General features: G+C 40.6%; 1 protein-coding gene across 2 annotated transcripts in view; it reads left to right on the forward strand.

Annotated features, from left to right (window-relative positions):
* The window catches only part of VEZT (vezatin, adherens junctions transmembrane protein), a 38,757-nt gene extending 16,703 nt beyond the window's left edge, over positions 1-22,054 (forward strand). The window contains exons 4-12 of one of the 2 annotated variants that reach the window (XM_018563405.1): positions 860-1,035; positions 3,035-3,316; positions 11,724-11,873; positions 14,084-14,231; positions 15,672-16,003; positions 17,276-17,469; positions 18,002-18,102; positions 18,233-18,440; positions 21,475-22,054. In XM_018563405.1, coding sequence (XP_018418907.1) covers positions 860-1,035; positions 3,035-3,316; positions 11,724-11,873; positions 14,084-14,231; positions 15,672-16,003; positions 17,276-17,469; positions 18,002-18,102; positions 18,233-18,440; positions 21,475-21,983 — 2,100 coding nt within the window. In that variant the 3' untranslated portion in view covers positions 21,984-22,054. The remainder of the gene's footprint in view (positions 1-859; positions 1,036-3,034; positions 3,317-11,723; positions 11,874-14,083; positions 14,232-15,671; positions 16,004-17,275; positions 17,470-18,001; positions 18,103-18,232; positions 18,441-21,474) is intronic. The other variant, XM_018563406.1, reaches the window with a different exon arrangement.
* Positions 22,055-23,956: the final 1,902 nt, after the last annotated feature.

Here is a 23,956-nt window from a genome sequence, read left to right on the forward strand (position 1 = left end):
CTGGATGCCACTAGAGAAGGAGGAAATGAAAACAAAATTAAGAATAAAAGAGGTGTTTTTTGTTTTTTTTTAAAGAAGTCTGGCCCATATAGACCAGAAAAAACACAAAAAAATAAAGGTTTAATGTCGCTGTAAAATTTGTATATGAACAGCTGTTGACTTTTTTTGCTAGCTTTAACTGCAACAAAATGTACGTTTTAGGCACAAGAAGCAGCCTCCACCACCCGCTGAAAAGTGTAGATTGCTTTTCAGAGGGTGGTGGAGTAGCGGCTGCCCATAATTCAGGAGGAATACTGTCGCCTTCTGAATGCAGGTTTTTTAAAAATTTTTCTTTATCCCGATGTGGATTTTCTATTGCAATACCGCATCCCCACACGGTTTTGGCAGGATCCGATTCATTGCAATTATTTGACAAGCAGCAGCTCCTGCCAAAGGCAACATCCTGTATCAGACCCGGAGCAATGTATACAGAACTGTTCAGCTGCAGTGCTGACATTGCAACAGCGGGGGACCAGAAGATCGACACTCCCAGAAGTGCAGGTTCCTGCAAAAGACTTCAGCTGGGCATTTCTCTGGAATCGAGCAGCATTCGGTGTTCTGGGTGGCAGGAGAGGTAATGTTTCTATTTCTTCTTTATAGGTACAGCATTTCTGGGTATTTGCTGTTTGGAAATTGAATAAAGCCTGAGAAACTAAAGTCATCAATGACCATGTGTTTTTTTTATTTCCACATTTTAATTCTGTGCATGCATCTGTGTCCATGTAGAGTTGTGGTAAAATGATTGCACCTGTGCCTCTGTTATTATGCTCACAATAAAGCGTTAAGAACCATCTGTTTTTCTTTCCTCCCACCCTGTTAGGATATTGGATTCCGACTCGATAGCCTGCGAGCAATCTTGTTGCAGGAAGTCCTGATACAGGAGGATGTGGAACTGATTGAGTTGCTTGACCCTGGGATCCTGTCTGCTGGTCAGACCCAGAATCAACAAAAAGGGCATCTTCCAACAATGCGCTCCCTAGCAACTCCTAATATTTGGTACGTTCCAGCAAGTGGAATCACTTTTTTAAGAAAATAATGCATTTTAAATCGTATAGTGGAAATTAATTTATTGTACATTTCACAGCTGCATATAAGCAATGCTGCTCATGTGCCAAGGGTTTAAAGAGAACCTGTCTGTTCTAACTTTTTATTTTCTACCTAGCAAGTCACTGACCAACAACAAGCATGCAGTCAGACAAGTGTTAACATTGCACCCCTGATGTGCTTAATATTGTCTCAGATTATTGATTTACCTATAGTAAATGTAAACAGTATGCTGTCAGAGGGTAATAAAAACCAGACAAAGGGTTCTTTTCAAAGTTTGGAAGTCCTGTAGGGTCTGTCTGAAGGCTGTTTTGTGCAATTACATTTAGAATTTTGACTTGTGATACCTGTGCAAAGTTCACACAGGCTAGAAGCCAAGGTAGGGCCCAGAGTAGTAGGGTGCCACTGAACTACTGTATGAGCTATGTTTGCTTGCTCTTTTTGTAACAATTGTTTTAAACAAAGAGTAAAAGACAAAACTCAGTAATTTTATAACCCCACGGTATACATAGAACAATTCTAGCCTTGTCACCTCAACTTTCTATACAGTGCTAATAGTAGATGGCTTATCTTTTGAAATGTTGACATAGGTACAGGTATTAAAAACATCAGGGACAGAAGTACACTGCCTGGCCCAAATAAAAAGTCACCACCTGGATTTAGCTAATCAAATACGTAAGAGCCTTCTGTTGGATAATTACTGCACTGATTAATATGTTTCATGTGTTCTATCCCAAAAAAATGAGGTCAGCTGCCTACCTAAATATACTGAATGACCAGGTTTTTCCATCAATGGATTTTTTTTCTTCCTTGATGGCACATAGGGCATATTCCAAGATGACAATGCCAGGATTCATCAGGTTCAAATTGTGAAAGAATGGTTCAGGGAGCATGATGCATTATTTTCCCCACATGGGTTGGCCAGTGCTGGAGAAGACTTTATGCAGTGTTCTGACTCTCCCATCATCACTACAAGACCTTGGAGAAATATTAATGCGACTTTAGACGGAAATAAATGTTGTGACATTGCATAAACTTATTGAAACGATGCCACAGCGAATGTGTGCCATATTCAAAGCTTAAGGTGGTCCAACAAAATGTAAGAGTCTGACCATTTTCTTTGGCCAGGCAGTGTATAAAAAAAGAACATGTTATCAAAGAAATGTTGCGTTTTTTGATTTGTTGTCCTTTTAGTGTATATTTTTAATATATTGTATTTGTAGTATGTTTGTTTTTTTTGCCAGGTAAAAATGAAATCTATGCTTACTAATATGTCATATTTACAGCCATCAGGGGGAGCTCTGAGCTGCTTTTTTTTTTTTTTTTTCCAGACAGGTTTACAACTTTGTGTGCAGAACACAATAGCAGAAGCTCAAATCACACACCATTGTATGAGTACAAACGGTGTAAACTATAGAATTCTGTAGAAAACATAATGATAATGTAAAGATGATTACCAGAAACAGATTTAGTGCCTGTATTTTGCTATGTTTCCATTTGAAAATGATTTTCACAAGTTCACTGTATTTTTAGGGTGATTAAAAGGAGCCCCCAAAATTATTTTGTTGCTGTATATTGCCAACTTACAAAAACCTTTTTTGTCTTGTTTCTCTCCCTATAAAAAATAGCTAACAATGTATGCCACCCATAACCCAATATGATCCATTATTGTCAGTAGGAAAAATCTGGAGAAAGAGAATATCATCACATGATTGTTCTTCTTTCTTTGTGTTCTCCTTTATTGATGGCCCTCACTTATACCACTTTTTATGTTGAAGTTTTAAAAAAAATTTCCATTTTGATATACCGTACTAGTAAAAATGTTGGCAATATGAAAATTCGATATAGTGCCAACCTCATTCACCAGGCGCCATAATATTGTTATCTAGTTTTTCAGAGTAGGTAGTTCTGATCTGAGCTTTTAATGGATTATTTTTCATTCCTTGCACAGGGAGATGTCTGTATTGTTTGCGTTCCTCAGTGCTTTGGCTGCACTGAAGTCTTGGCACCTATCTTCTTTATTCATCTGGGGGCCCAGCCTTCTTTTCTTTGCCATTTTTGCCGTCCTGCGAGTGCTGAGAACATGGAGCGCAGCCAGGCTACAGGTCAAACTGAAAAAGTACTGCGGCCAGTTGGAAATGACCGTAGCGAACAGCCGAGCCTTCACCAACCTTGTGAGAAAATCCCTGCGCTTAATCCAGGAGACGGAAGTTATTTCTCGGGGATTCACTCTGTAAGTGTTCTTGATTTTGTGTATTGCATAATGTTTTGCATTGTGTATGTTTGATCAGGTTGTTCAACAATGTTCAGGGAAGGACATATAACTATAGAGGTTAAGAGACTGTCCAGCAGGCATGTATAGAGGGGGACGGGGAACTTGTCCTGCTTTTAAACACAGTAGAAAAGGCCCACAGAGTGTAGGTGCCAGCCATAATTTCTCAGCTGCCTATCACCTACTGGTTTTTTTTTTTTTAGCCCTGATAGTATATGATGTAACATAAGCACACAGAGCTAGTGATGCCATCAAGTTTCTTCTGCTGTAGATTAGGATGTGCTAAAATCTGATTTGTTTAATGCAAGAAGGCACGTTTAACCCCTTCAAACAGCAATAGTTGATAAGTATTAGGCCAATTAATTAGCCGTATTTGTGGGAGGAGCCCCGCACATTTAAAGGAGAACTATGGGGTCAGGGCTTTTCCCCATAGTTCTCAGGGTAGCGTCCTCCCGTCACCCTAGGCTCAGTATACCGCAAGCTACAGCTCGCGGTATACTGAGACGCCGGAGCGGATCCCGACATCGATGTCGAGATCCGCCCAGCTGGGTGAGTGACAGCTGGCTCTGCCTATCTAGAGGCAGAGCCAGCTGTACCCGCCCCCTCGCCCGTCCGTTCCGCCAGTCAGCGCTGGCAGATCGGAGAGGGGAATCCCCCCCCCGCCACGGCAGAGAGCCGTGACAGGATCGAAAGGTGAGCGAACCCGGTATGTGTTCGCTCACCTCCCGATCTACTGAGCCGACCTGTGACCGTCTCAGTGTCACAGGGCGGCTAGGCTTTTTAAGCTCCTCCGTCTCCCGCACTCACCCGTCGGCTTGTGGGTGTCATCCCACCCGCCCCACCCCTTTTTTTCCAGTTACTTTTACTCTGAGTATGCCCCCTTATTTTGCATACAGACCATAGTGACCACGGCACACCCCAGGTCATTGTAGGCAGGTTCATTATCTCGATTATCGGGGGCTCTGACGACAAGTATATTTTATTTATTGTGTCTGTGCCATTTTTGCTTTATGGCAAACTAGATGTCCATGTTTGGTTTGCAGACAAGAACAAGATTTATTCACCTGGTAGGCAAATGGAGCAGACATTTAAAGCCAATGATTATTATTACTGGAGAACTGGAGGTTAATAAGTCTTCATTTAACACCTGCTTTAAAGTGTCAAACTTTACCTAAAGGTCCCCACACACCTTACGATAATCGTACGATAATCGCGGGAAATCCCGCGATCGTACGATTATCGTAAGGTGTGTGGAAGCCGTGCGACCTCTACTACTGTAAGGTCGCACGACTTTAAACTTACGGACATGTTCGAAAACCCGCCGAGCATTGTGCGATGTTCGGCGGGTTTGTGGCATGTCCGTACGATAACAGCCGTACGGGCCGGTGTGCGCAAGCGCACACTGCCTGTTCGGCATTGCGGTCATCGGAATCCCGCCCCTCAGGGGGCGTGGCTTCGGATCATCGCAAGTACGATCTGCCTATGCAACATAGGCAGATCGTACGTTTTTTTAAGTACCTTACAACCATCGCAAGACAAAAGTCTTGCAATGGTTGTAAGGTGTGTGCCCTGCCTAACACTGAATTTAGAGTGTGGGATGAATCGGACTTTCTAGAGGTTCAGTACATATTTAAAATTGTGCTTCTGAAAGAGTCCGTTGCTCAGTCTTAAAGTGTATCTAAACCCTCCAAGAAACGTAATATATTGCAGCTTATTAGTCCTTTAATGTGGCTACATTAGTTTCCTCTCTTTCAGTTTTTTTTTTCCTTTTTATTTGCACCGGGTAGTCCTGTCAGTTACTCATTTCCTTTCCCCGGGTGACGACACTGACTCTCTGTAGTGTATCTATGAAGTGTTGTCACGCTAGGTGGCTTTCCTGATTTGGACTACAAACATCTGATCTCCTAATTTTCATAGGGAGGAGATGTTTTGTAGTTAACAGACGATCGCTAGACAACTGATGACATTTAATATATCACTTCAGTGCTCAGCAATTTACAAAGAAACTGGAATTCTGTCAAGACCAACAGGTATTTTTCTTCACTAGCAGAAAATGTACTTAGTCTGAAAAACAGCAGCCACCACATCTAAGGACGTGTAAGCTGCAATATATTTTTGTTCTTGGGTTTTGATATCCTGTAGTTAAGTGAAATGTAAACCACTACAGTGCTTTTTTTTATATACTGTTACAAGAGTGGAAGACAGCATGGGCTGTCAGTCCTTATTCAACCAGTTAAAGGGGCAGCAACTATCAGTTCTCAGTGGACCCCTCACCTTATAATATTTTCTGTTCGAGCCAATCTCAGCCAAAATAAAGAAAGCTAAATAAGGGGTAAATTACATATCTCATAACCACCTGCACAGTCCAGATCATTTAAGACTAAATGTTCAGATGTAGAAATGAGCCTAGTCGTGAATGGGTACTCTGACCCAGCATGGAAGTTGTGTTCTGCTAGAGAAGACATCCCCACTGTGGTCTTGTAAGTTCTTGCATGGGGTCTACAAGGAGGCTGTTGCAAAGGTGACAGATTGGTGACGTATTTAGTTTCTAATCAAGTAGTTCCTCTTCCTGCTTCAGTAATTCAGCTCCCTACCTCCCCCTCGTCCCCAGCCTCCCCATTGAATAGTGAATTATCACCATTACATCTGTTTAATGCGCATGAGCTGACCTACAAAGTATTAATGGTAAACCAAGGAGTTGATTGATGTTCCTAGCTAGCAGTGTTTGCATCCAAAGAATGGCTGGACAAATTTACAAATCTCTTGGCCGATAAAACAATAAACAGACATGTTTTTCAACCAAGTATTTAGCGGTTTGCCTGGAGTTTCACTGTAATCTCTCTATGTAGATATGTGCAAAAATAACCAAATAAGTAAAATGTGTGTGTGCGTCATGTAGCATGCATTAACTTTTTACTGAAACATACAGATGAATTAAAATATATTGCCTCCCCAATAACATCCCCAGTTAATTGACCACAAACATGTACAATCTACATGCAGTGCATAGATAATGATTAGTAGTCTCTTAACCTTGTCATTCCATCTGGTTAAATACAGGTTTCTTCCAGCACTTTCCATACCTCCTATGTTTACGCTGCACCTTGCCTAGGGAAATAGAGTAGATAATAATTCATTGTTTCTCCTTTGAACTTCATAGTCCCTATAAAGGAACTGATAGCTAGAATTCTGGATCGTTGCATTACTATGTTAACATAGCAGGGTCGACATGGGATTCAAAAGCAGATAGAGAAATTTGTCTGTGAAGTGACTGTGTGTGTAGTTTGGCAATATTTCTGGAACTTTACTCTCTACTGCCCTTAGAAAGTTCATCGTTTGTTTGCATGTATGTAGAGAAATCATTGAGTGTTATTTATGGACATATAGACGTGTCCATAGGAAGTATAGAGCTTTTTTTGGTTTCCTTTATAGAGCTTTAGCCTGCCTCAGCTCGATCACAGTGGTTTTTCTGATAGCTCTACTGCGACCCCAACTCTTTAGTGACTTTTTCTGCATTTAGTTAACTAACACTAAGGGCTTGTTCACACCAAGCGCGGAGCAGATCCGGACCAGAGCAGGTGCAGACCGGATCAAAACTGCGTCCAATGTATTCCTATGGTATTTTGACCTCCAGTTCACATCGCAGCGTGCGGATCCAGACCAGATCCAGACCGGATGAAAAAAATGCAGCAAGCCCTATTTTACCTGCTCTGGATCTGGTCTGGGACGCATCAAAAACGCATCAAAAACGCATGCAAGTGCCTGAAAGTCCATTTTTTACCAAAACCGGCCCTAAACGCATCCAAAACGCGGCACAACCCACTACACTGCGTGTGCAGAAACCTGACCGGATCTGGTCTGCATTTGGTGTGAACAAGGCCTAAGAGCTTGTGAGTTCTAAAAAGATGTGCAAAATAAATTTTTACATATTATGCTGCATCACTGCTGAAGACAAACTGCTCTGGCTGAGTGGTTTGCCATAGAATCATATAACAAACCATTTGTATGCCTCCAGTGATAGAGAGTAAAAGCTGCCTGGGTGCACTCAAGGCAAGTAGATCTAAATGATCCAGTGCAAGTGGCACTCACAGGTCTTGTAATGTAAATAAATGTATTGGTCGATGTTTCCACAAGGGACGGCTTGTCTTTCTCGACCAATACATTTATTTATGTTACTGTTGCTTCATTACAAGATCCGTGACTGCCTATGTTGGATAGATAGAGAAATATATATATATACACATATACAATGTACATCTACACAGTTCTGCCACACAGTACAGCAGGCGACCTGATTTTTCTGCCTGTTAAAGGAGAAGTAGTAGACTGATCAGTTCAGCTCTCTGTCCTTCTGTTCACTCCTATCCCCATTATCCTTGTTGGCACATGAGCACCGCAGCTTAACTAATTGGCTCTTTGTGCTGCTTCTCCATCTCCAGTCTGAGCTCTTCTGTACAGGGGATTGCTGATACCAAATGAAATTAAGGTTTGTACACTGCTTGCATTAACAAAATACATTTATTGATGAATTAACCCCTTCCCTGTCAGCGACGTAAGGCGTACATTGGAACAAAACAGTTTCCAGCTGGCTACATTAGAATTCCATATGTCACTGGCTTTCAGCCTTCTGCTATAAGCTCATGGGCCATAAACTTATAGTAGAAGGTTTCCCTTAAGTCTCCTCTGTAAATGAATAGCTGTCATTGGCAAGGGACAAAAATGAGACACCCTGGAGCTCTCTCCTCCCTTTGGGAGCCTGCTGCGGCCTGTGTCCCCTCCTATCCCTGCTGCTCTCCCCACCTGCATTGGCAGAGGGCACACAGAGCACATCCAGCTGCCGGCACCCAGCCGGGAGAAGAGAACTGTCAGGAAGCTGAGTGGCGCGGTGCGGGAAGAAGAGCTTGGCTCCGGTGATGGGTGGGAGGGGGCAGAGCAGTCGGGATGGAGAGCAGAGCACAAACCCTGAGGGATCAGTACTGATCGCTCAGTGTTTGTAAATAACTGAGGACATAGTAAGTGATTATCATGCACCACTTCCTGTTCATTCATGATTGGGTACATAGTAATCACTTACTATGTGCTCAGTTTATGAATGAATAGGAACACTCCGTATAGAGGCTTCCTGTTCATTCATACCTGGGGAGAGTACTATGCCTCCTCAGTTTGTGAATGAACAGGAAGCTCTCAGTACGGAGGCTTCCTGTTCATTCATACCTGGGGAGAGTACTATGCCTCCTCAGTTTGTGAATGAACAGGAAGCCTCCGTACTGAGAGCTTCCTGTTCATTGAGTACTGGGGCTGCAGTAAAAGAGACAGAGTGCTCTGTGACTTCAATGTCTTTTTTTTTTTTTTTCTATCTCAAAAAGGAAATATTGGGTGTCAGTTTAGACCCCAGATATTTCCCTGAAGACCCTGGCAGTAAAGTTTAAAATAATTACAAAATAAAGAAATAGTTAAAAAAACACACCATAACAACGTACACCATATTGTGTTGTACCTCATGCATATGTGCTGTGATGAATTATTAATTTAAGTGTGTTGCAGCGTTGTTACACATTGCCGTGCGTTGTGATACTGTGTTGCAATTAAATATATGCCTGCATAATTTTATCACAATACACACCAACACAGCGCACAAATGGCATTGCAGATCAGGTGTTACCATGACACAGATTTTCAGGATAAGTTGCTTATTTACAGCTTTGCATTCCTTTGTTTTTTTTACCGTTTACCAAAAAGGTACAATTTAAAATTTACACATTTGTTGTTAACTCAATACAGTTTTATCTTTTTAATGGGAATCTTGTATATTATGGGGAAAGTTGTGCGTGCTGATGATGATGATTTTAGTGTATTTTTTTATCTGATAAACACTTGCGCAACTGACGCACAACCTACAAAATTAATAGCACCATCTTTTATTTCTACTGGTCCTATACTCTCAGAAAATGTATGGTTTGGGGAGTATTTTACAAACTCTAAAAGTTGTAGCTGAAAATTACAAAAAAAAGGTAAAAAATTGCAAAAATGGTCCGCGCAGCTGAGGTCAAAAGTGTTAGGAGGAGCCTGGTAACAAAAGGGTTAATAAATAGGCTTTAATCTGTGTATCTTTTATATTGGTATGGGATTCAGCTTCTATCCCACCTCACCTCAACATTATTGGTTGTTGGGTATGCACGCAAACTACAAGTTCATGACTCCTGACGTGAACATGTGCACGTAATCCAAATATTTACTAATATAGTGGAACATATGGTATGGTAGCTGCATGGCTAGTGTCATCCAATGGAAACTCTGTGTTCATGAAGCTAGCAGTAAAGTGAAAGTAGGCAGCTAGTTTCCATATTCACTTATTCTTTTCACATGTTTTATAGCTTTCAAATGCAGTGCTAAAAAAAAAAACAGGGCTCTGCTCTGTATCCTTAGACAAACTGCAGTTTCTTTCATTGGTGAATTTCTATTTATCAGTGGAATAGTAACAGGCTGTCAATCGTGCAATACATTTAGGCCGCATTCACACCTACGCATTTTGACGTACATATTATGTGTGACAAAAAGCTCAGCACCTAAATTCACATTATTTTTAATGGCCCCCATTCATACCAAGGCGTTTTGTTGCAAGCTGCAAAACGCCTGTCGCTCATAAAAGTTCCTGAGCTTCTTTGGGGTGTTTTCATGCACGTTTGGCCCCATAGACTCCAATTTCAAAACCTGAAAAACACGTGACCCATATTTTTATACTCTGTTTTGCCCTTTTTCACATGCGTTTCCCCATTGACTGCCATGGTTTTGATCTGCCAGTCAAAACACACGTCTTCATATGCGCGTTTCTAATGCACGTAAAAATGCGCAACAAACACGCAAAAACTAGCAAAATATGCTAGGCAAAACCGCACACAAAAACTCTGACGCCTAGGTGTGAATGCAGCCTGAATGTGAAATGTTTAATCTTATGGCACACTGTAAGGAGCTGCAAAGTTCATATAAAAGCAGTTGACAAATGCAGCTGCTTCTTTGATCACGCCAGCTGTGTGAGATGGAAGGTTATAGTATAGTTATTAGAGATGCACCGAAACAAAAAATAAAAGACCGAAACCGAAAAAAAAATAATTTTCTTACCTTTTTACATTTTTTTAAAATATTTTTATTTAAATTGTTTATAAACTTTTTTTATATATTTTTTTTTTTATTCATTATTAAATGTTATGTTTTTAATTGTACTGTTGGGGGCTTCGTTGAAATATCAGGGGTCTAAAGAGACCCCTGATATTTCCTTTTTAAAATAGAAAAAGAGATTGAAGACAGTCCTCGATCTCTTTTTATGCATCCCCTGTTATAAATAAACAGGAATCCTGTTCATTTATACATTGAGGATATAGTATGAGTTACCATGTACATCTAAGATGTAGATCACTTCCTATTCAGTCATAACTGGTACATTGTAAATAACTGGACATAGTATGACTTACTAACGCTGACTGCTTGTACCGTTCTTCATCATGACTCGCTGTCACAGCTCGCTGCTGGCAGGGGAGCTTGGTCTATTTTGACAGCTGACTCCTTCCCTTCATCGCCACCTCGGGCTCCTGTGACAGCGCACAGCTGTCTCCGCCCCCACACCGCTCTCCATCCTGATCGGTCAGAGGAGGCTGAGGGGGGCGGAGCGGGAGGAGAGCCTGGCCTCCTGTTACATTGGGGCTCACATCGGTCTCCTTCCCCGCACCGCTCGGCCTCCTTTAACAGTTTCTCTCCTCCCCGCTGGATGCTGCGCTTTGTCAGAGGGGACATAGAGCAGGGAACAGCGGGGAGGAGAGAAATAAGGATGCAGAAGTGCCATTTTTGGCCGATATGTTTCAGTGGCCACAATTTTGGTGCATCCCCAATAGTTATCTCTCAATATACTCCAATGGATAATCAGAAGTGGCTGACTTCTAACTGTAAGCACAAAGTTTTTTTTGCATGTCTTTGTAAAAAAAATATAACGGACATAAGCTTGTACCAACATTAAAATTAATCTTATGGTCAATAGTAGGCAATTTTGCTATCTAATAAATAAAATTATTCCTCACATACCTGCCTGTATGATAATGTTGTGTATTACATACTAGTAAAATCATCTGGCCTTATAAAACTGATTGTACATTATGTACAACAGAATTATTCCTTACCTGCCCGTATGATAACGCTGTTTATTACATACTAGTAAAATCATCTGGCTTTATAATACTGAATGTACATTATATAGCAATGTAAGACATTATATGTATTTGCTGTTAGTGTAGTGAATAGCAGTATGTTTAAAACATAATATATGTGGCGTAAGTGGTTTGGGACATCTGTACAGATGTATCACATTTTACTTTTCAAGTTTGCTTGACAGGGTCAGTGCTGCTTTCCCATACGATAAGATTGGACAACATAGTAGCCAGCATCTCCTTGGGTTGCGTAAAGCTGTCTACAGGACCGTCAGGACCAACTTCCGCATTTCCCGACTGGCAACACTGTACATGCTTAAGAAATATCCTTTCCAATATGGATGTTAAAATAGTTTATTAAATTTATTGCGAACATGTCTTGTAAAATATTTTATGTTGAATAATAATACCACAAATATTAAGAATACTGCCTTGTGCCATGAACACTGTGGGAAAACATACTGACTGAAAAAGATTTTAACTGCAAATATGACCACTTTTCTCATGGGGAAATGTTCAGCTAGTTTACTGTTAGTAATACCAAAAGAGACCAAGTCTTTATGAGTGCAATATGATAATGGCGTTTCTGGTCATCTACTACAGTTTCTTGGATGCTCCTCTGCTGAAGCTTTTACTATTTCTTCTCTTAAGCTAAATGGAATATCCACCCCTTCCTGAATTCTCCATAGAAAGTTTCATGGATAGTTGGAGTTTGCATTTAGGATGGCTACTACAAGAGCCCCAGACAATATAGCTATGCTGTGTTGCCACGTGTATGTAGGCAGAATCCATTTATCATTGACATTTAATTTTTGGTTGACTTTGCCCAATTTAAAGACTGGCAGATTCACTCTTGAGGGCTTCTTCAATTTCTTAGGGACCCCAGGAACAGCTTCACATCTGATTTTGGCCTCACATACTAGCCCTCTACAAGGGTTTGTTTCTATTTCATTGGTGAATTCCTCATGCATTCATTTTTTTTACATTGTCGAACAGCCAACAGTACGGGTGAAGTTTCAGTTTAAATTTAATAAGAGGACAAGTAGTTTGGTAATTTCTGCCATTACTGCATTCTAATATTGTCCTCTGTAGAGTGGCAGAGCTAAGAGACATGGGGATGATGGGGAAGGCTCTTTGTTAAAGCCCACTCAAGGTGAAACATGTAGATCAGTCAAATTTAAAACTTCTGATGTATGCTTGCCTTAAGTCCCTGCATCCCCCTCTTCTTTATAGTCTATGTAGATAGGGCTTTATATCTTTCTGTACAGCAGAGGAATGTGCTATATGTACAAAGGTGGCCATGACATTCGAACTGTGGGTAGTCCTGCTAACACCACCCGGTTAAAAAAAAAAAAAAAAAAGATTTTTCAATTTAAACAAATGTATTCTGGAATGTCCTGCCCATTTATGATATGTAAATATTTGAAAAGCTTCAGCACGTTTTTTAAAGCAACATACTTAGTGTACCTAAATCCCAAACTTATTTTGCTTTAATTGTGGGTAGAGTAGTGAAGTTACATCCTCTGTCACTTTTTATTGCCGTCTGTGTCCCTGTTAGAGAAATCTAATCTCTTATTCTCCTGGTGACCACTGGCACAGGGACTGAAAGTTTGAATAAATGCAAAATTTTGAGTTTGGCATCAAAACAGTTATAGAGGGTAAATCCTCCAGTAAGGAAATTTTTTTCAGTGACAACTGGTTGAAGCCATTTCCCTGACTTGGTAGATATTTCCTCTCACTTCTGGTTTGTCCACAGGACATCAAATGAAAGACGATTTCCCTGATGGGATGCAAATGGTAAGAGATCCAAGGCCTTCTTAACGCTATCCAAAATGAAAGAAAAAACATTTTGGCTTTGGATCTATTTTAATTTGAAAACAGATAGTGCTGAGAAGCTGCTGCAGGAAAAAGGCCAACACATTTACTGTTATACAGCAGTTGTTCAATGCTGTTCCAAGAATTTGCAGAACTATGTTGTTAATATTTAATGCGATTATTGTCCTCCCTTAGTCTGGTTAGGTAAATTATCATTTTGAAAGCTGAATCAGAGCTGTAAAGCATTTGTGGCAATTTCAGAGATGTTTTTGGGGTCGGGGGGGAATATAATTCTTTGGGAATACTTGGTAAACATTAGATTTTATGAATAGGCATATAAAGATGGTTCGCACAGAAAACAAATGACACACAGCATGGGATGCACACTTTATAGAATGTAATACAAGTATTAATATTTTAAAAGTGTTCAATTACAATTATAATGCTATGTGGGCATGTGACCCATGTGCTGATGAAGGTTAGGGATCCCTAATCTAGATGTCTTTTAAACTAAGTTTTGTAACATATTTGCTATGTTTTGTCATCCCATAAAGTACAAATAACACTGTTTGCCGATGTTAAAAGTAGTCAAACTGAAGAAAATAGTAATCATGTGTGATCATATGGAAAGTCAACTCTTTGATGTAAAACACATACCAAACTCTTGCCTGTGTGGCATTTCCAAACTAGTGCTTATTTTTCTTAACTGTGACCAAACTTATCCTTTAAACTCTGAGATAGACAATGTGACTAACTACATCTGCGTTGTTCCTTTGAAAGACCTGGGCATGGGATTAAGTGAAGAGCAGGTGTCTGAAGAGGAGGCCCACAATCTCACAGATGGCTTTAGCCTCCCTGCTTTGAAGGTAGGCACAGTACTGGTACAGTTTGTATTTGTGTATATTAAAGTGCAAAAAAAGTTGCAGAAATGGATATTTAATGAGATTGAAATTATACTAACAGCCTCCGTTGTGTCATAGTCTTAAACTGACCTTCGACAGCTCAAATATTGGCTGATTCCTGCTAAACCTGCCGAAATTCCATCTGTGAATGGCCCTGCAAACACCACCAACTCGATAAATATCAGATGCAGTCACTGTTTGGGATATTTGGGAACCCATTGGTGCCGCAGCTTCTGAATACAGTAGCGGGCAGAGGAGATATCTTCATCCATGCTCTTTTAGTATGGTTGGGAGAATTGATTTTAATATCTCTCTCATTCAGCCAGTGGTCTAGAGTACTTACTGAAGATTTTTTTGTGCCCTTGTCCCCAAAGTCTCCCACTTTATCTCTGCACCCATACCCCACCTCAGTAGTTTTCACTTTTTGCAGAGAATCCTGCTTCTCTCCTTCTATAGTAATGAGTGGTGCTTCGTGCTGCTGAAAATAGCACTCAGGTGTGAATGTTATTCTGCTACATGATGACCAACTACTGGGGATTTGTTCAAGATTGCTTAGTGGGTTCACTGACATTGGACATCATGCAACCTGGATGAGGAGGGGAGTGTCTGTGGGGGACAGTGCCAGGGTGAAGGTGAGTATTGCAGTAAAAGCTGCATTTTTGTTTCATTACCACAGGTACTGGTAAAATAATTTCTAATTTCTTTAATTTACCTGAAGTTGAGCTTTAAAGCAGAAGTAAACCCAGCAGTCCAATACCACAAAAACAAAATCTCATTCAAAAAGATAAGCATTTGCTTACTAAACACCTTATTAGGAACTATACTCATTTGTTTGGTGCAGGTTGTGTCTCTCCCATTAGCACTGATGCCAGTGCCATCTTTCATCATTATTTCTGGTGTTTGCATCCCATAACGCAGCTTTTGCCATCATAGAAAGTCATTTAGAAACCTTGCACATACCAAAGTGAGCCAAGCTTCGCTTTGGATTGCAAGTTGCCATGGTGCTATGACATCACGATCACAGCTCATCCCCAGGGCAAGTTGCAAACATCAGAAGACATATGCAAGTTAGGAGGGGTTTCTGAACCGCCAGAGATGTCATCCAAATCAGTTACAGCGATATTGCAAGGGGAAGGGTGTGGGTGATCATGATGTTGTCTATCAGTAGTATGTTATCAAAAGCTTACTGATGGTGTGAAGTTAACATTTTTTGTTTATTACCACTTTTTAAAGTAAGCTAACACCTTTTAACTGTGTGCAGTAAACATGTTTTTACATGTATAGTTGTTGTAACTTATTAAGAAATATAAAATAAATCTATTTTATTGTACTGTCCTGCCTTGATTCATGGCAGCAAAATATCTGAAAATGTATTTTGGAACACGATTCATTTTGTATTGACAGGTTCTGTTTCAGCTCTGGATAGGCCAGAGTTCAGAGTTCTTTCGGCGCCTAGCCCTACTGCTGTCCCCCGAGAATGCATGCCAAGGACCAATCACTAACCCAGTGCTGCTTCCACACTACGTTTGGTGTGATGTTGTTCAGGATCTACCTCACACGCAGGCTGCCTGCCTGACGGAACTGAAACGTAGCTATGAGTTTCATCGTTACTTTGAAACGCAACACCAGTCCAGCGCAGAGCACACGCACAGGAAAAAAAGAGAGACCGGGGAGCTGAACAGCCTTCACGGGGCTGTACGCAGTCTACAGCTACATCTAAAAGCACTACTCAATGAGTAAGTGTATATCTTGTGACATGAACGTAAATTTACATCTGACTTATGAGCAAATGAAAGTCTAAAGAAAGGGAGGGCGTCCAGATGTAGGCACCTCTCTAAGACTGACACGTCTATGCATTGGCCTCTCAATATTTATTTATTTATTTTTCTTTCAAGGGAGAACATCTCTCCAGTACTCTGATTATTATCTGACAGTCATAGCTGTGGGCAGCTAATATCACATACTCTGTGATACTCTGCCTGTAAAAGTAAGCCTTCCTTGGGAGAACCAAGGTGGGCTGCCATTGCTAATTCAATAGTCATTCGGAATATGCTGCGTGTTTGGCTGTTACACCAAACCACTGGCTTCCATAATTTGAGTTACTGACACAGAGTAAGTACACCAATCGGCAAAGTCATCAAAGTCTTACTTGCATAATTATAGCAGGTAAGTTATACCAAGTATTGATACAAGAGAGTCAGTCCTACACCCAGACAATAAGCATTTGCAGCATTAGATGTAGCAATGACATTTTTTTAGCATAGGTTTCCTCTAACAAAACTGGCCATTTGTACCAGGACAGAAAACATGAGCACAACAAAATGTAGCAAAGAAAGTGATCACACTGGTTCACACTCAGTGTTTTGTAGTGCTTTTTCATCCCTAAAAACCCTCAAAAAATATGCCCCCCCCCCCCAAAAAAAATCCCATTAATTCTATGGCCCTGTTCACATCTGAGCGTTTTGTCCCAATAAGCAAAAAAGCCTGTCGCCGGAAAAAGTACATGAGCTTTTTTTGGCATATTACTTGTTTTGGCCCCATAGGAAACGCTTGAAAACGCACATTTGCTGTGCTTTTGGCCATTTTATGCGTGTTTGCTCACTAACATCAATGAGCTACAGTCTGCTCACAAAAATGCGCGATGATTTAAGCGCAAAAAAACGTGCAGAAACAATGTCGCCTAGGTGTGAACCCCGTCTTAATGTTATCGGTACACATGAACCTCTTTCTGCTGTACCTAGCCTTCAAATAGCTGGTCTGCATCTGTTTAACTCATGGGTGGCCATATGTGGCTGATCCTGAATTCTGCAACACTCAGTTTCACTGAGCTGATTATGGTGGTAGTTTTGATTTGGGAATATCTAATATATAAACGGTGTCAATAAATCCCTAGAAGATTATAAAGCACACTTAAGAGCTGTAAAATGGCATATGTTTAGCAAGAGAAAACAACATGCTACCAGCAGACCCATATACCCACTGGTGTTATTCGTTTCTATCTTGTCCAGAGTGATTGTACTCGAGGATGAACTAGAAAAGCTTGCATCCTCTAAGGAAACCCAAAGCATGACAGCTGAAGCTACACTTATCCTTGAAGAAAAACTAAGGCTGATACAGCCGCATGTACAGGCCAGTAACACATGCTGGGAGGAGGCATTGTGTCAGGTGGAAAGGATGGTTCGGAGACCCCCAGCTATAAAAGGTATACTACACCTCCTGATGTGCTGGTTTCAGTTTTTTTCCTTTGACAATACAGGGCTCTGTTATTGCTGTCTATGTAATTACATGCCTGGTATTCACAGTCACATGCTGACCATGTGTTTGATTTCAAATAGCGGAAATTTAATTTGCGCAGAGTGGTTAACATTATTACATCAGTTATTCATTTATAGGCAGTCAGACCAAAATGATTTGTATGGCCAGTACTACAGAAGTACTGTTTATGTATTCTTGTGCCTTCCATGTATAATCTGTAAAGTAGGGAACTATAGTGAGCTTGAGGAAAACAAAAAAATCACCCAAGCCTATCAACACTTCCCTCCAGGTTTTTATTCTAAAGATTGTCAGATTTGTATTTGAAATGATACCAGAAACGTATTAGTGTGATGCAAATAGCACATTTTTCACTATATCATGTATTATTCAGTAATTTGGTTTGGGAGATGCATTGCTTATAGTAGATTCTGCTGCAAATGTCAGATTCTGTCTTTGATATATTGAACCTTGTGTCATAGAAACTGCAAACACCTCTTGTGAAAATTTACATTGCCTTGTTGTGCCCAATGTGCCTCCCCCTTTACGAATTGAAGACCGAGATCCGGTGCCAGAGGAACAGGTAATCGATGAACCATAAGTCTGTGATGTTATCATCCATGTTTTGCTTGTTTGGCTATTATATAGGGTGGAGTTAATATTGTGGATCCACCAGTGGCTCAAAATACTAAAATGTCACTGTTTTCTTTCAGGAATTAGAAGCCTATGTGGAAGACATTGTTGTAGACAATGAGTTTAACAGGGAGGATATCTATCTATTTACTCCAGAAGAGAGGGAAAGACAGAAGCGAGAAAGGGAGGAGTCTAAGAGAGTTCTGCAAGAGCTAAAGGCTGTCTTAGGCTTAAAGGCATCGGAAGCTGAAAGACAAAAATGGAAGCAGCTGCTATTTAGCGATCATGGTGTGTATTATGATTCTGTACAAAATGGCACTTTCTTTATTCCATCTTCCTAAATGTTAACACAACTTTACACACAACTAGTGAGTATATAGAAATTATAGCTCCCCCCAAAAAATGTAACTGAATGGGAAGTTTTGGATATTCTGTAGAAGGGTTAGATCCTCTGTAAAGCTTATCTGTTTCACTATTAGGGTGATTTTCCCTCACCGGGAGAGGAAGTGGACAGAAGCAGGGAGAACACATCCAGCAATAAAATCATGTTTTACTAAAGTGAAGCACAGATAGGACAGTTTTATAGCTGTGTCACAAATGGAGATATTCTTTTCACTGTATTTGAGGAAAGGAAGTAAGGGGAGATCTTTACAATGGGGACATGGTTCTACCCTTCCCTATTTTAATTAGATGCTTAAAAAAAAAAAAAGTTTGGCTGGAGATGGGTTTTTATTGATAAATCTGGAAAGAAATCCTACAAAAAAGCATCACAGTCATAGGGTGGTTTGAGGGCTTTGCGCGACCTGAATTGTGAACCAGGCCACCAGAATTGCTTTTAGTTAACTTCATCCAAATCCATTTGGTTGAGCCATTACATTTATCTGTTTGCTCAAGTATTTATTGCAGGGGTAGGCAACCCTCAGCACTCCATGAGACATAGCAAGACTCTGACAGCCACACTCATGATTCCCAGAGGCAAAGACATGATGGAACTTGCAGTTTCACTACAGCTGGAGTGCCAAGGTTTCCTAACCCTGATTTTAATAGCTGGTGAAGATTTATTTTATAGATAATTCAAAGTATTCATCAAATTTTTTAAGAGCAAAAGAATATTTGGTAAAAATATGCATCTTCCGTGGGGTCAAGAACGTTCGGGTTACTTTTCACTAGATGTTAAGCAAGAACTACGCTGAAAACTGTTTTTTTTTAATGAACCGGCACAGCTTGATTGTTGGTCTTGACTATTTCCTACAAGTAAACAAACATTTTACAGGCTTCACCAATAACTGTACTTTTCATATACAGACCTGAGTTGTCAAATACTGCAGACCAGCAGCATTTCTAAAGCCCTACTTCACCCAAAACTGATATTTCTATGGACACCCATGGATTTATAGGTACCCAGTCACTTATGTAGGTAGTCAGGTTGTTGAGACACAATCTATCTTTCCTTCATCTCTGTAACACACTGATGGCAGAAACTTGAATGTCCGGCCCTGTGTTTAGCACTAATGTCTGGTCCTCTTAGGCATTAGTGATGAAGCCCATGCCTAAGCGATGCATCCTGGGAAGGTTACATCAGCAGTGCATTACTGGGAAATCTCATTTGTAAGCTGCAAAAATCTCACGAGATTTCAGGTAAAAGCATTTTTTTCCCCTTGAGACGATGTGCATGGTCACAATTCCTAGTCATATGTGCCAGAGTTCTAGGAAGTATAGGGAGCAGTGGAGGAGGAGGCCGGCTGGGAGGATTTCGTGATTATAACCTTATTTTCTTCCGCACTACAAGGGTTCGTTAAAATTATGCCCAGAGTTCTTAAGGGTCCGCTCACACCACATGTGTTGGGGCTGCGCTGGCCGTTGTTTCCAGCGCAGACCCAATGCAAGACAAGGCAATTACACAGTGCAGCACTGTGTCAAGCACCGCACACTAGCTGCTGTTGTTTTTTTGCTGCTGGTATGAATGGACCCTTAGTCCAGGCTCCTTATTTCTTTATATGATCCCTTTAACCACTTGCTGTCCGGGGGAATTTTCTTACTATTTGCACACACATGATAAAATATAAATTTTTGGCTAGAAAACAGCTTCAGACCCCCAAACAATTATATATTTTCTGAAAAGCGGAGGCCCTGTAGAATAAAAAAATGCTAGTTGCAATTTTTTTACGTCGCACGGTATTTGCGCAAATGTTTATCAAACCAGTATTTTTAGGAAAAAATAAACTAAATTAAAATTTAGTGCACAGAAACATAATACCCAATTTTTGGTAAAATATAAAAGATGGGGTCACGCCGGGTAAATAGATACCAAACATGGCAAGCCTTAAAATTGCATTCGCCCGTGAAGCCGCAAAAAAAGTAAATACCCAAAATTTCCCATAGGGAACATTTTAAAAGTTTTTACCCCTCATCAGTTTAGTGCTAACAGTGATTGACAGCACTAGAATTATTGCTCTCACTCCAACGTTCGCAGCGATATGTAACATGTGTAGCGCAATTGTCGTTTTTCGCACGTAGGTGCACCGACGCGTGTTTGTGTGGGGGGCGGGGGACTTAAAAAAAATGTTTGCATTATTTTTCTTTTATGTTACTTTCATTTTTATAGCTTTTAAACACTTTCTTTTTTTACACTAACCTATTGCTATTAGATAGGGGGCTAACAAGCACCCTATGTAATAGCAGATAGGGTGTGACAGGTCCTCTTTATGGAGACGTCAGGGGTCTTTCAGACCCTTAATGTCACCTAGGGACCCCGAGGAAGAGGAGATCTGCTTCCCCAGCTTCATCTCCTGGCTCTAAGAGCGGGAGACTGTGTACAGTGACACCGGAAGTGATCGGAGGAGAGATCAGCGGCTGGAAGTCGCTGAATCTTTCTCCGATCATTGAGGGGAGACCCGCCGAGCCGCTCCCGGGAGCCGCACGGGGACAGCGGTGCCCAGGGAAGACAATGGCGCACAGTACAAACGATCCGGCCGCTGTACAGACAACGGATCGCTTGTACATTAACAGCCATCGCTGGCTGTTAAAAGCGATACCAAGAACACGCCATGTTCTTGATTTAACACTTAAATGGGCCGCCGTCTATAGACGTATTGCGGCCCAGAAGTGGTTAAACAGCTCATACACAATCCTTTCACACTTCTGAATTCCATGCTATTAAACTTGAAGAGGCACACCAGCAGCAACTTGCCCCCAGGATTCAGAAAAGCATAATCCTCAGAACTTAAATTGAGTTAATATTTTTACATTTACTAAGAGGTATGAGTGGAAAAAAATAATTCTGCAATGTCATTTAAGTAATATATCTATATTATGTTTTAAGCTGCAGTGAAACCTTTGTCAAATGAGCAAGCTTTGGATCTTTCTGAGTCAACTGAAGACCCGAAACCTGAATCCCAATACCTTGGCAAGACTCCGAGCTTTCATGGAGACGAAACACAATTAAATGGGACTGAACCTATTAATGAAGAAGCCACTACTCATGAGACACCAGACTTGCCTGTTAATGAATATATAAATGAGATGGACTCATTCCGTTTGCTTGAAAAGCCTGTATTAGCCAGTAGTAAGGAAAATGCAGAGCCTGGTCCTGAACCTAGGACTGTGCTACCTGCCTCCATTAAAGAAAGGCTGGCTCGGATCCATCAGTCATCAGATTTACACTTTGCCTCTGGAGTAGCAGCACAAGTGGCTGCACGGTCACTTACCTTCACTTTTTTTCAAGAACAGACTTTTGGGGATGAGTGGGATGATGATAATGACACGGAGTGTGGGGATGCTCATGTTCAAGATGAAAGAAGTGATGGCGGGTGTTCGGAACACGAGGAATAACCCACTTAGCTAGGCATGACAGGCCTTTCAGTTTATCTGACAGAATGTGTGCCCACTGCACAGCTACAGACTAGAGTAAACACAAGGTGATTAACATCCTCTGTGCCTGGAAACCCTGCAGTGTCTCAGTGAGCCTCCTTCAGGCTACTTTATACAGTTTGTTTTTACACTTACTATTCTTCAGTCCAGCCTTTTAACTGGAAGGAACTTGTTCCTCTAGTTCACTGGCAGCTGTCTACAGTATGTAATAATTGTACAAACCAATGCAACTGCCTAATATTTATTTCGTCATTTCATTATTTAATGTTATTTATTCCAGGTTTTTCTTTTTGTTCCAGAACAATAATACTGTGTTCTCCTTTGCTGTCTTGCTTTCTAGACAAGATAATGGTTTGTTTTAGAAATCCAGACAACTACTTGGTGTGCTGTCAGTGCCACCTTGGATCTATCTGTCCAGTATGTACTGGCTAATGATGTTGTTCCTTTGTGACTATATTTCTTAAAATGTTCTACTTATCTGAGCTTAGAATGTCTTTTTTTAATAAAAAAAAAAAGTAAAATGATATTTTGTGCTGCATTATTACTTATTTTGCCATACACACATATGATTGGTGTCTCTCCACATAGTTACAGGTTCCTATTGCCTAACTTTAGAAACAAAATTGTTTAAAATGCAACCATGAAATAGAATGATACAGATATAGAGCATAATACCACATTGTTTCATCCATTCCTGCTAAGAATGTACTAGTAGTCAGGACCTTACTAGAAAATGCATAAAATGAGGCTAACATTTGGGAATGGCATTGAATACACTGAGATTGAGAAGCCCAACGGTAAGTTTAGGGTTGTGGACATCACCCTAAGCAGGTCTAGCCCACCCTCTCCCCCTAATTGCTATAGTTACCTAGATCCATGGCCAGCGACTTTGTTTAAATCCCTCCTTTGGCTTCTTCATTTGACGCCTATACCTGCACAATTTGGCTCTGTAGGCTTTTATGGGGCTGCTAGATGGATAAGAATCTATCCGTCTAGAAGTCCTATGAGGTTGAACTGTGGCGGCGTAATTTTGTATCAAGAAGCCAGTAGAGGGACATAAACAATGGCGCAGAGCTCTGAGCTACTTTAAATGAGTTTTGTTATAATACACTTTTTTCCTCTTTGGGGTACTAATGCCTCAAACCTCCTTTTAGTGTTTGGTTTTAGTTTATTTGGTTGTGTAAATGGTATTTGTATGCAACTGTATATATTCACTTAAAGAGAAATTGTACATGGCACTGGAAGTGACTACTGTACTTCTGAGGCTTTATGCAATCTTAATTCTAGATTAGATGTTTCAGTGAACAAAGTTAATTTTTTTTTTTTATTCATCATTAAAGATTTTTGAACATGTATCCAAAGTGTCCTAAGTGAAATTCTGGCTAATTATCCTTTAACAATCAAATTTGGTTTGGACACCACCACCCCTCTCAAAACCTGTGAAATAATTCAACATTAATTTAATTGACAGCAGAGACACATATGGGGGACTAGAGTACATGCATGGTGTGGGGCAGAGGGAATTACATTGACAAGGTTGCGAGGCGAATGGACCCCCGGTGTTGGCTGGAAATGTCAAAAAGAAAATATAGTAAAGAATGTCAAAAAGAAAATATAGTAAAGAATTTCTGCTTTACTAATGCTTACAGAAATTGTGAAAAGAGTTTGCAATGTGTGTGTTACATGGCCATTTTTGTTTGGCTTTGCAGACATTTTGGTAATATTTATTTTCTTGGGCCCCAGTACAGTAGCAATTATTTTTATTTGGGTCCTCGGATATAAAGCCTTGCTGTAGAAAGCTACCTATGGTCAGTGTGGATCAGCAGTTCTGTGGCTTCAGGTTAGTAGGAAATGAACTGGGACCTCAGCCCTGTAACTATATAGGAGTTTGGTATTGTTGCTGCAAGGTGTTGGACATGGCAACTTCTGTTATG

This window comes from Nanorana parkeri, unplaced genomic scaffold (assembly GCF_000935625.1).
Source record: "Nanorana parkeri isolate BGI_ZX_2015 unplaced genomic scaffold, ASM93562v1 scaffold661, whole genome shotgun sequence".
NCBI lineage: Eukaryota > Metazoa > Chordata > Amphibia > Anura > Dicroglossidae > Nanorana > Nanorana parkeri.